The 14,626-nt window shown below is 30.4% G+C and overlaps 1 protein-coding gene across 1 annotated transcript in view; it reads left to right on the top strand.

The window, feature by feature from the left end:
- The first annotated feature begins 2,126 nt into the window (after positions 1-2,126).
- The window catches only part of LOC140439981 (uncharacterized), a 65,807-nt gene continuing 53,307 nt past the window's right edge, over positions 2,127-14,626 (top strand). The window contains exon 1 of the mRNA XM_072530201.1: positions 2,127-2,513. Coding sequence (XP_072386302.1) covers positions 2,275-2,513 — 239 coding nt within the window. The 5' untranslated portion in view covers positions 2,127-2,274. The remainder of the gene's footprint in view (positions 2,514-14,626) is intronic.

The following is a 14,626-nucleotide window of genomic DNA, read 5'->3' on the forward strand; positions in this document are numbered from 1 at the left end:
TTTGTTTTATTAAATACTAATATGTGTTTTATTAAATATTTACGTATATAAGAGCATTGTAAATAATCCTATGTTTTTTAGAATAAATTAGAATAAATTATTTTCGTGTGTAATAAGACCACACTAACCACCCGCTAATTTTTGATAATTACCTGTAGCGTAGGATTTTCATATTCATTAGTTTTATCATCCGGTCTATGTAATTGTTAAGAATTTTATATACGTCATCAAGTTTACGTGATGATTAGAGAAAAACACGAAAAAACGTTTTTTGACGTTAACAAAAAAGTTAAAGAAATTGAGTGAATGGAATGGATTGTAGATTGTATATTGTAAATAAAGAGGTCGACTCTTCGACTTAAAAAATCATTTATGGTATTTGGATAGGTTATTATAAGCGTATAAGAGTACGAGAGTGTAGACAGGTACTTTATGCGACTTCGCTTCGCCTCATTCTACTTCCGATCTGTGTCGGTTTTTTGCGTCCGTGTCCAAGGGACCGAAGTTGCAATACGAAAATTCACACTACATTACTCGACTAAGTGTTATAAATGTAAAACCTTTGATAATAAATAAAGACAATAAATTAGATTAATAAAAATACTACAGTATTCCTATATTTAGTATCGCAGCAAACAGTACAGGTTACAAAGCCATTAAAAAAAATCAAAATGTTCATTATTTGCTATGTAGGAAATTCAGAATTTTTTTCTGGTGACTTTTATAGCTTCAGAGCTATATCTCTTAGCTATATCTATTAGCTATAGCTCTTATATAAACAGAGTTTATTTTTGGCAAAATACAAAAACTGCATACGAAAGCTGGACTCTTTACCTTTCAAACGCATCTCGATTTTTGTCGATAGGACAGTGGGATCAAAAGGTATAGAATTTTTATTGTTGATTCTTGGTAAATCGATTTTTGGCGTTTTTACCCCCTACGAGGGGGGTTTTTGGGGGAAGCCCGAGGGTAAAAGTGGTAAACCTTTTTGTATCTTTTTTTGGGTCCCAAAATTATAATTTTCGGCAAAATTCAGCTTGTTTGTATGCTTTTAGGGGTCAACTCTCTGACGACTGGACTATTTTAATCATTAAATAATTTAATTTGATAAAATAAGCATTTTTCTTGAATTTAGTGCTTTCAGAATTCATGTATACCCAGCAGTTTGCGCATAATCATCTTGTGAATAAAAGCATTTTGGTATAAACAATTTCAATTTTGCAATAACTATTAAGTAAAACTTCTTGAAATTTTTAAAGCTAAATATTTGTGATATTGTTCTTATTCTCACGCGACATAAAAGTTTTTTGTGCATTTTTATAAAAGTTATTAATAATTTTCAAACAATCGATTTTTGATGATATTTTTGCAACAATTAAGCAGCAAATTAACAAAATTACTTTACAAATCCTCATTTTAAACGATTTTCTAGGCTTTTTCACTAAAATTATGTTACTTTTCCATATAATTTACTGGTGTTCATCTTTAATATTTAAAATCAAATTGCGATCTTACCTTTTTATATATTGTCTATAAATAAAAAATGACGTTTAATCTTTTACATATTTTGTTTATGACATATTGTTATCACCAAATTTATTAAAACCAGTTATTAGATACCTGTATCAACGAGTGCCATGGGAAAATTGTTAGTTTTCGTGGTCTAACTGCATGAAAGTAAATTTACCAGTATATTATATAATTTATATATATATATATATATATATATATATATATATATATATATATATATATATATATATATATATATATATATATATATCTGTGACTATGATCTTCAAATATCTTGCTGTGTAATTTTGTATTTTATTGCCTTTACTCTCGAAAAAAAAAATACATGTTAAGAGAGCAAAATTAGATCAGTGACTCTTAACCTACATAAAATATTAGCGAGTAAACCCTTACGGCTAGACAAAATCCTCAATACGCATATACAGTACAGGTGAAATTTACCTGTCAGCAACCTCGAAGCCCATCCCTCCAACCTAATTACCTGTCAGAAGAAGAGCATCAAAGATCGCGAGGTCCACATGTGACACACTTTTCTCTCGGCTTTGCGTCAAGATTAAACAATCCTTGAAATTGTGCATCGCGCTGCCGCTACTGCGACTCTATCGATTGCAGGTTCGTATTCGTTTACGTATAGTAGCGGGCGTAAATCCTTCGTGTTCGTTGCTGTGAAAAACATCTGAAACGATCATAACAGCGTTTCCTGCGGGATGTAAAATTCTTTTAGTGTGCCGGGTATTAAATATGACGGCGGAAGGCGAGAAAAATGAACAATTGACGCCTCAGACGCCGGTTTTAAGCGTGGCCTGCAGAATTTTGAGATCTCCGAGTCATGAGAGTGTTACCACCGACTTGTCCTTATTTTCGGTATCCTCAGCCGCCTCCGATGTCCACGGGGGTAGGAGGCTGCTTAATTTTCACAAGTGCGACGGACAGTTCGTGAGAGGCCATAGCCCTAATCCTGACAACAGGAACCAGAGTAGGTTAGTGTATATTTTAATGTTTAATACCCATACACCGCATAAAATATTTCAAGGGATGTTTTTGTGTCGTTAGGTTATTGACTGCGGACTCTTTCGGTCAGTTAGTCTAACTACGGAGTTAAAAAATTACGGTTACTGGTTTTATTATCAAATCAATCCGTAGTGGTTTATTTCATTTGTTTTTATTAAAGTAGGTACTATAGTGTAGCAGATATTTAACAAAAATTATAATGAGACGCTGCTCAAAAAAATTTTGGAAAATTTTACTGCGACCACTTAACTCTTAATAAAGCACATTTTCTTTGACACACTTAGTTTAATTTTAAACAGAAACAAAAGGTAAACAAAATATAAACGAACAGCAGTAAGCGAAAAATCCTACCATAATAATAAAATCTTAATTGAAAAAGAAATAAATTTTCATTATTTCATAGTATTTTCGCCTTTTTTGTTTGTATAGGCATTAGCCACTCAGTCTCAATAATTTCTAATAAGCAAAGAGAAAAGGAGTATTATTGCAACAAAACATTAAAAATTAATAGATAGCAGATATGATCCAGACGGGGTCACCCGCTTTTTGCCTAGGGCGCTATCAAGACACTACATTGAGTCATATTAGGTAGACTAGGTCAGAGCTAGGAGATAAAATCACGTTAAAATAAGCAGAAAATTTCAATTAGGATTCCAATTTATAAGTTATTTTTTTAAGAGACAATAAGTAGCATATATAAAAAGGTGAAAACATTACATTTTATTGACACTCTGATTGAATTATAAGTATTTGGGATGTATTTTGTGCATAGAATATATTTATGATTAAAATCTCCTTCTTTCAGACATTCAGAACATATATTTAAATCAAAAATCGCAACTCTGGTTAGACATCAAAGATTGTCATGTACCTTCGAGGCTCTATATACAGTGTTTCCCATAATTAATTGGACATTAGCTAATGGGTGATAGCTGACATCAAAATAAAGCGTTTGAGCTCAAATTGCTTTGCAAAATATTGCTAGTTTTCGTTCTACAGGGTGATTCATTAATATTTTTTTATAATATTTTTAAGGATATATTGAAAATCATTCAACCGATTTAAGTGAAATTTGGTATCTTGCTATTTTTTAGTATGCGTAATATGAAAATGATATTAGTTTTACCATTGACACTTGGTGGCGCCACCTACTATAACATTGGTTCATTAATGTGGTCATAATTTTTTTGTCCGCCTTGTATAAACATTCTAGAAAAAAAACATGAAATAACATTCAGTTCTAGACAAAAAGGTATTTTTATTTCAAATAAAAATAGTATACGGTTTTCGAAATAAACGTATTTTTTAGAGAAGTGCATAAAATGAAAAAAAATTACAAAAACTTATGTAAATTCAAACATTATTCAAAAGATCGTAAATACCAGTGAATATTAAATGTATTAATAGTAGATAATTTTTGCAAACTAAATGCATATGACTGAAACAATTATTTTTATTAAACATTTTACACAGTAACAAATTTTAAAAAAATCAGAAATTAAATTAAATTAAACAATGAAGTGAATATAAAACAATTGACAAAATGAATACTTCAAAACGAAATGAAAAAAAAAATACAATAAGTGTTCAAAATGTTCACCATTAGATAAACTGTATAATCAAAATCTTTTGTGTAAGTTTTGTTCTCATTTTAAATAATGAGTTTCTTTGGGTCCTAATTACGTTAACTCCCTCTACAATATTTTGCCATAACTCTTGACGGTTATTTATTTTTTTTTTTACAAACAAGTGACGTTAGGTAGCCCTACAAGTGAAAGTTTAGGGGATTTAGTTCGGGACTGCGTGCTGGCCATGGGTATACACTACCTCTACCAATGCACATTTGAGGATACATTTTATCAAGATAATTTCTATTGCAAAATGCGATGAAATATAAATGCAAGAAAAACTAAATGCATTTCAATAAAAAACGCACTTTAATAGCACAAATGTAAATATATAATGCTCCAATCGAGCAAGTCAAAACTTTCGAAACCTTCAGAATGATGGTGAATGATCAATGGGATTTGCAACAAGAAATTAAATGCCGTACTAAGCAAGTAAGTCTAGCTTTTGTTAAAGGTAAACCGCTACTGTGCAACCGCAATATTTTCTTTAATCTCCGCTACATAATGGTTAAGTGCTAAGTGTGTTGTCTATTGTTGTCGAGCATGGAAATACCTATTGTTGAAAATATCCCCCTATTAATAAGTTGGAGGCTTCCAAAATGTGGACCTTGCCAAGAATATTCCACATGCCATGGACGTATAGAATGAAAAACGATAAAGTCTTAAGAAAGAGCAATTACTGAAAGAGTTGAACAGAAAGAATTGTTCAACCTGATCAAGGTACACATTGGATATCTGCGCCATATTCTAAGAGGAAAAGGATATGTAATCTCTCAACTAATTAGCCAAGGAAAGATTGATGGCAAGAGAGGAAGTAGGTCGCAAACAAATGTCATGACTGCGGAATATAAAAGATTGGACAAGTATAATAACACTAGCCACCTGTGTTATGCCACGAAGGATAGATATTAGGCTTTAAGATAATTCGCCAACATGCTATAGACAATGTAAGAAGAAAAAAGACAAAAGATTTGTTGAATTTTATGCTCTTATATTTTTGATAATTATGTTACCTAATATTCATCTAATTTCTTCTATAGAAAAAAGTAATAATTTGAAATGTAATTTATAAAAAAAAACTTTTAATAAAACCTTTTCCGTAACTTAGATATTAGTTCAAAACATCTACCACCAATATTACCTCTAAATAATAAAACTAAATGTCAATAACGCCAGAAAAGTTTATTTTCATGATATGAAACGTAATAAACTCAACGAAATAAGCGCTTATTCCAGACCGAGCAAAGGAGAATGCAATTAGAAACTGTTACAGGTTATTTATCGATCTTCTAAAGTAATAAGATCAAAAATGATTCTCTTTAGAAAATTAACTGAAACTTTATCTTACCAATTAAATACCTGATAGTAGAGAGCATCACAAAAGGTTATATATATATATATATATATATATATATATATATATACATATATATATGTATTTATATATATATATATATATATATTTATATATATATATATATATATATATATATATATATATATATATATGCTTTCTGTGGTTTTCCGGGTTTGACTCCGCGTTGAATAATTTTGGTTTTGATAAATACCATTAATTTGACGACGTTTCGGCAAGGTCGCACTTGCCATTGTCAAGTAAGGTAATACCGCTTCTTGCTGGTGCTTGAAGTTAACTTTAACTATATATATATATATATATATATATATATATATATATATATATATATATATACATATATATATATATATATATATATATATATATATATATACATATATATATATATATATATATATATATATATATATATATATATATATATATATATATATATATATACATATATATCGAGGGGTTCGAGCGAAAACCCGATAACTAACAAAATCATTGTTCGGAGATAATCGCGATTAAAGATTTTCGTAACATTGAAGGGGCTTTAAAATCGTCATAGGAAGTTGTTTCAAATATTTGTTAAAGCCAAACAGTAGAGAATTTAATGTTTAGTTAGAATAATTAATTTTTAGTTTATCTTATTAAAAGGTATTTACAAAAAAAAATTAAACATGATATTTATCGGGTTTCTCCTCGCTGAGTGAGTACAACATTTGATTTTATTGGTTTTTATTTTTAATTTTGTTAATTATAAAACAAAAATAAACTGTATTTTATTCAAATAAAACAAATAATAATCTACATTCTTTTTAGGAAATTAAAAGGTAATATCTTCTTCTTCCGATTCTTCTCCCATCATTATGTCTGGAATTCGATCTACGACATTATTCCCTATTTTTAAACTTGATATCCAAGCATGCAGCTCTTCCGGAAAAATGTTTTCTTGGCACATTTTCATTAAATCCTTTTTTTTTGGTTCGCTTATTGGAAGAGTACTTTTGTATAACTTTGGTAAATTACCCGGAGTTGGTAAGTCTAGGGTTGCTTTTTGGGATAAAATTTGTTTTGGCCTTTTAGACCGTGGAGTAGGAGTTTTTTTTGAATTCAAACCAATATCTTCTGATATGTTTAAACACTTTAATTCTTCTGAGAGATCGTAGTTGAAAAAAATTTTCCTTCTTTCACCTTTAATAATATTTTAGTCTCTTGATTTTTAACCACTGCAGAGTATTACCGTCAGAATCTCCTGTTCTGTTTTGCAATATATTTGCTGCAAGTGACTTTAAATCTAAAAATTCATTATATTTTATTTCTTTTACCTTATATGGGCCTATATTATGTTTCACATTGTCTATTGTTTTCATTTTCTGTTTTCTTGCTGTTTGAAATATATTTTTCCAGTCATTCATGCAAGTTACATTTACATGTTTACTTGCATATTCTATTGCCGAGTGCATAGAATCCACTTCCATATAAGTATGTCCTGCTTCTAAGAACTTTTGTTCTATAATTTCCAATTGGTCAATATTTTGTACGATCCACAACAGCAGTACGGCTATAAACTGATTACGGTTTTGACCGCCACAAGTATCTGAAACAATTTTTACATGCTTAACCTCAGGTCTTAAGCATTCACTTAAATAGTAATACATACAAGTTCCGATTTCAGAACTACCCTTTTTGCCATTGATTTCATTCCAGCACAAGCAATATGCGTTATTGGGTAACGGTGATTCCCAAATAGTAAGATTGTATACTACCAATTTTCTACGATAGTATAATTGACTAATAGATCCTTTGGGTATTTGTAAAATTGCTTGTAAATCCAATGTAACAGACATAAATGTCTTGTCTTTATTTGCTTTGTCTTTATCTATTCTTTTAGCGGCCTAACAAATTTCGTTTCTTTTTCTATGTTCTTCGTAGATTATTTCAAGTTTTTTTCTCTGCTCTAGATCAGCCTTAGCATATTTGGCACATATAAGACACTGGTCCTTTTTGGGCGTGAAAAAACTTAGATTATACTCTTCACAAAAAATAGATCGATATTTACGTAAAGCAACAGGGTCTCTATTATTTTCGATGCAGATATCTAAGTAAAGCTGGTATATTTTTTTGATATTTAGAGTGGGATCTCTAAAGTATTTTCTAATGGTATCCTTTCGGGTATAATGAGATTCCATAACCGGAAAGGATTCAATATGACTTTTAACAAATAGAACATCTTCAGCCTTTGTTTTGTTAACTGGTTCCTGTTTTTCGCGATTGTCTTCTTTAGAATAGCAACCAGTAGAATCACTGTTAGCTACAGCATTTATTATAACATCTGGGGATATACACAGCGTTTTTGTAAAAAACTTTTGGCACACTGGAATCCGTTCGTTGTTAGCTAGTGGAAAGAAACATTTCTTGCTAAATTTTCGTTCCTTTCTTTTGGAAGTTTTAAGGACAAGTCTAGTCCTAATTTTGTTTTACAGTTATATTGTGCAAAATAAAATTTTTTTTATATTTAAAATCTAGACTCCAATAATTTCTACAGAGTTTGTTTCTGTAATCTTTAGAAAACTTTTCAGTACACTTAAATTTACATTTATCACAATTGACTTGCTGGGGTACCTTGGGAGCTCTGATTTTGTTTTTCGTTATATATGTGCTCCCTTCTGACCGTCTTTTTTTCGCAATATTCAATTTCCATTCAGCGGGATTACTTTTACGCCACCTTTTTGGCTTTGTTACCTTACGCAGTACTATTTCTAAAATGCCTTTAATTATTAATGTCACTAAAGATGTAGACATCTCAGAGTATAAAATTTTCTTACGTTGAACTTTTTTTGGTTTACGAGATCATTTTCAGATACACCAATATCTTCAGAATCCAAAAATGACTCTGTGCAGTAGTTTGGATTCACGTCAGAATAATCACCTCCAAATAAAGAAGTAGTATCGTCAACTTAAATCAAACTATACTTTTGTTAGAGAACGGAACGTCCGTAATCATGTCCAGACATGAGTGAACTAATCAGAACTAACGACCCAAAAAGGTAAATCATTGTACTTTGTGTAACCTAAAATTGATTTACTGGGTTTTCACAGGACAAAAATGTGCTGAAATTTAATAAAGTATCATAGTATAAAATTCTTTATTGGATTTTCGCATGAATATATTTTGTTAAAATTAACAGCTTTGTAATCTTCATATCCGATAAATGTATTTATATATTTTTAAAATCTTAACTTGTGAATTACTTTTAAAAAGAAAGCAGTTAAGTTGTTCTAGCTTATTTTTCCTAGAACTGATTTTATAGTTCAGACATTTATTATGAATTTCAATTTCCGATAAAATTAATTATCTGTTTTTAACTCAGAAATATTTCTAATAAAATTAGTAACTTTACACAGGAAAAGAAGATAAATGATTCTACCGGATTCTCATATTATAAATATGTTTACTTCAAAGTATTTTTATTAGTAAAGTTATATTATCGGGTTGGTGTTATTTAAATATATGAGTTAACGGTTTTTACCATGTTTGGTTTTTATCAATTATTGTGCTTAAAAATGTTAATATCAATTTAAAAAATTTTTCAGTGATAGAAGACGTGTTTTTAATACAGAAGAAATAAAAATACCGGATTTCATAATTTTGTCATTTATCGGGTTTTCGCTCGAACCCCTCGATATATATATATATATATATATATACACATATATATATATATATATATATATATATATATATATATATATATATATATATATATATATATATATATATATATATATATATATATTAATGTGATATCAAGAATTTTAATTTTAAAACTTTACAAAAAATATATATAAAACATTATTTAAATTTTTGATTTATGATTTATTGATTTATATCACACCTTTCAATTTTGTTATCTCATCTCAGGTTTTACTCTTGCTTCAATATCTATACTTTACAGCTGATGGGTTAGGTCCAAAGAATAACGAAATAAAACAACATAATATGATATGAAAATAATGTAATAAAATAAACTGATTAAAATACCTCCAAAAATTATTAGCATACAATGTTTATCAAACAAAATTCGTTCTACGTACGTGAACCTTCAATAATGCATGGATAATATAATACAATTACAATCTAAAATCCAGCTTATTATTCTACATAAACAAATCAAGTAATAGTCAATGTCCTTCCTAATGCAATTTTGGTATATCGATTGTACCAAGAAAAATTTGTATGAATTATCCAATTCTCTCCACAGCTCCGTGTCCCCTCTCAGAACAAATTTGATCTCCTTCGACTATCGACAACTTATTCACACGTTACTAATATGATATAATATTATTTGACCCAAAATTCTCAAATTGAATATATTATGAATGTTTCTCCCGTTGAAACGCTTCCTCTGCCTTGAGTTGCCCAATTCCTCGTTCTATGCAAAATTAACTATCAGTTCTCAGCAGCCTCCTATGTAATTGGCAATATTAAACAAGATACTGCAATTTAGTGTCTTCAATGCTCTCCTTCGAATGCACGTACCTTTCCAATGATGCCAGCCTCTTTTCCTCTCGCCAAACTTAATCTCTCGTTCCGAAATAAACAGCGATACGTAGAATACAAGTAGGAAAAGTTTACTTACAAATTTGTACCAGATCAACTACCGTCGGACACACTTACTTCACCAACTCACAACTTATTCTTTATCACTTACTACCCCTGAAGACCACCTCGAAAACCAACCATTCACTTTAAGAAACTGGAACTAACTAACTCTCTCATCTCATATATCCATCCATCCAACCTCTCATTATAGACACCCATCTCACCACTTTCCAAATTATCGGCCAATCAGAAATTTGCATACCACTCCCCACATAAAATCAGAAATACCTACAAACTTTCCTAATTCATATTATTTCTACAAGGACACTTAATTTCTACTGGGTATTTACAGATTCCGAAAAACCATTTACTTATTAACTATTTTTATTGTCCTGTTCATTTCGCAAACCCGGATTACGGAACACTTTATGGCTTATTGGAAAAAAACCATCGTTAACTTCTATTCATTGTACCCGCAATATCCACTTGTTATATTTATACAAAAGATTATTTATGACTAAGATTACCTTTGGTTAATTCCAGGCAGTTCGGAGTATTTTTACTTTCTATAATCTCTGAAATATTGATTTCATCCTACATTTAATATTTTTACTCTTAAATTTTGAATACCACAACAACTCCACGCCATTTGATTCGCTGAAAGCCTCTTTATCATTTTTTTTATAAAATGACAAAAGTTTTTCAAGGGTCAAATTATTACAATATGTTATTGAAATTTACTCATGATATCGATAAATGCCGTGAATGTTAAAAATACTCCGAATATTTCCAGTTTCTATGTGCGCTAATTCATAACTGTTTATCCCACTTTCCGTATTTACCCTATATGGACCTTCAAATACTGGCATCAATTTTGCAAACAAACCATTTTGTAAATTCGACACCCTCAGTGCCCTCACTAAAACTTTATCCCCTCTCTGGAAAATAATCGACCTTCTTCAAAGGGGTGTCAATACATATCAGAAAGAATAGTAAGAGCAAAGATAAGAATGGAAAAGGAAGACCTGAACGTCATCGGAGTATACGGCCCAGAAAATAACAAGCCTCAAACAATAAGGGAAGCGTTTTATGACCAATTACAACAAGTAGTCGATAAAGTCAGAGGGAAGATGATGATATTGGGAGATTTTAACGCTCGAATAGGCAATCAAGTAATACCCGGTAATAAAACAATAACATAATGAGAATGTTAAAAACGAAAATGAAGAAGTGATGATCAACTTCTGCACGAATAACGAACTAAGAATAAACAACGCATTTTTTAACCATAAAGACCAACATATATATTAAAGACATATATATTTAATAACACCCGTGGACAAAGATCTATGATAGATCATGTTATAACCAACAGATGCATACATCCATCGAAAATAATTGACGTAAGATGACTCAACTCAGCAGATATAGGTAGGTACCATAGCCTAGTATTATGTAAAATAAGAATCATCATGACATACTTCCCACCCAAGAGAGCCGCACCAACACAAACAAAAATTAAAGTCGAAGGACTAAATACGGAATCCACGGAATAATTATACAGGAATAGAATATGAGGGAAGATCGCTGGAAATGAAATATTAGAAAACGATAACATCAAGGAAAGCTGGGAAAAACTCAAAAATAACGTAATTAACGCAGAAACAGAATTACTTGGAGAGAGGAAAGTAACGAACACTAACATGTCAAAAAAGAAAACACCATGATTTAGAGGGAAAGTGAAGACAAAATGTGAAGAAAAGAAGAAAGCCTTTTTACAATACAAAACACAAAAAACACAACAGGTATACAACCACTATAAACGAATCAGAAATTAAACGAATACTTTAGTTATACAAATAAAAAAGGAACGCTGACAGAGTTTCTCAAAACAGATGGAATCAACGTTATAACTTAACTAATTCTACTCTTTCTTCACTAGAATATCCCATTTCTGTAAGTCTTTGCGATAATATCTCCGATTAATCAGTCGTTGACAAATCTCAAACCAAAGGTAACCTGGAAAACGCTAAAGAATAATTATAATTAGTGAAAAAAATTACCTTTCAAATGATGTGCCACACGACCACACTTGCGATTTAAAAAAACTGGGGGTTAATGCAGGCCAGTAGGAGGTTATATTTGAGGTTATGAATTTTGCATGAACATTTGTTCTCCTTCCAATACAATATGATGTGTTTTCTTGAATTTTGAAGAAATTGTTGGTTTCTGAGTTTCTAGGGGGGTCAACAGCAGCCATGACATTCTTCTACGGAATTCAGGCCGTAGAAGAATGTCATGGCTGCGTAATTTGAGAGAGTGGTTTGGCTGTACCACTAATGACCTCTTTAGGTCAGCTGTAAACAAGGTCAGGATAGCCTTGATAATTTTCAATCTCCGATAGGAGTGACACAAGAAGAAGAAGGGGGGGCCAAATTTTCGTTGGAACATCAAATTTTCGTTGGGACATATTATATATGTAAAACTTCTAGAAAAGAGTTATAGAACAATTTTTGCGAAAAATTGGATCCCAAAAAAAGTGTGAGGAGCGAACTTTGAAAACTCGTATCTCGGATACGAGATCCTAAAAACTTCTACTAAATTTTATTTTTAACAGGAAGAATAAAATTTTTTTTTCGATGCAAATAAATTATATAAAGCAATGCCTATATCTGTAGCCTCATGAAAAAAAATTGGGGCAAAAAAGAAAATCGCGAGTGTTTCTGTTTTCTTTTAATTCGTGTTTTGAATGTACTTTTGTCAAAAAAAAATATTTTCAGCTTTAAAAGGTGACATTTTGTTAGGAAATTTAATTTTGAACAACTTTTTTGTAGATGTATATGTACAAAAAGTGCATAGAATTCACCCAAATGTACCCTAGTGTATACGGACACATTCACCTCTTTCTCAAAAACGCACCCCTTTAAATGATAGCCCTCCTCGATTTTTTAATATTTGAGGGCCATGGACCATATGAAACAATAAAACCCTTTTAACGTTGTAGTTAATTTCTAAAGTACATAATCAATATCCGAAAATAAATGAGCTTTTCGATATTTGACACATGGTTTACATATGATTTATTATAGATATTTGTTTTTACTCTTAGCCAGTTTATTTAGCACTTTAATAAAATTTAGATTAGATAAATATTCATAAAACTACACAGAATAGTTATTTATTATAGATATAAATCAATAGTAGAACTGTGTTTAAAATTTTTAGATAAAAAGATCAAAACAAAACCGCTTTAATGTAATCAACTTATTGTTTACATGTATACTTTTTACATAAGTAATTTTCTACTGTTTTTGTGTTTCCCATAACCACATTTTGTCTTTCTTGCATTTATTTTCTGACCAAATTTTCTTGGTCTCGCTGTTTCTTCCGTGTTACGACTTGATATTCTTGGTTGCAGCTCAGACAAATCCACAGAACAAAGTGGCTGTTTTATGACCTTGTGATCTATGTAAAGGTCCCATCATTTTGGAAGGCATCTAATTTTCATATTATCGCACTGGGCAGAGGTCAAAATTTGACATTTTTGCCTAAGCCACGCCTTAGCAGTAAATAATTTCAATACTCAGTAGCGCAGCAGTGCAGTTGAGAACAAGTTGTGTGTGTTAAATATTAGATAATTTTATTTTCAAAAAATCTTGCTGAAAATGGACGGGAAAAAACGTTGCGTTATTAAAGAGCAGGGTCGTCAAATAATATTTAATGTGTATAATTATTTTAAAAATATGAAAAGTGTAATGGACACTCTGCTAATGGTAAAAAATAAGACTGCTGAAGCAACAGGTAAGGAGTTTCATTCACAAGGCATTTAGTATTAATTTTTTATATTCAAATTCAATGTTCCAACACTTTTTACTTTTAGTTCTCAATGTCACTTATTTGTCAATCTTTTATACTATGCTTTTGTACCCCATTTTGCCTACCTTTTAATTTTGCCAAATTGTCATTATTCCCCTAGATAGTTCATTTAGTAATAGATCGTCATAATTTTCCATATGTGGAGAAAGAGTTCATAGGCTCTTGTTTTCGTAGAAAGCTCTTATTTATTTATATTTTAATTTTCTACTACCGCTTTGAGTTACTTCTCAATGTACTTTTTTGTTTCTTTATCTTGTCTTAAAGTAATTACTATTTAAATGGGAATAAGCCACAATTAAAGGTTAAAGTACGTTTATTGACGTTTCAATTTCCACTTCGAAAATCGTTCTCAAAATACAAATATTAGTAAATTGTAAAAATTAGTAATTTACTAATGTTTGTATTTTGAGAACGATTTCCGAAGTGGAAATTGAAACGTCAATAAACGTACTTTAACCTTTAATTGTGGCTTATTCCCATTTAAATAGTAATTACTTTTAAATGCCACAAGAAAATAGCTTCAGAACAATTTTATGTTGTCTATTTAAAATTTAAAGAATTATTTTTGCAAAATACCAATTATTTTGAATTATTATTTACGTCATCATC

Source organism: Diabrotica undecimpunctata, chromosome 4 (genome assembly GCF_040954645.1).
Source record: "Diabrotica undecimpunctata isolate CICGRU chromosome 4, icDiaUnde3, whole genome shotgun sequence".
NCBI lineage: Eukaryota > Metazoa > Arthropoda > Insecta > Coleoptera > Chrysomelidae > Diabrotica > Diabrotica undecimpunctata.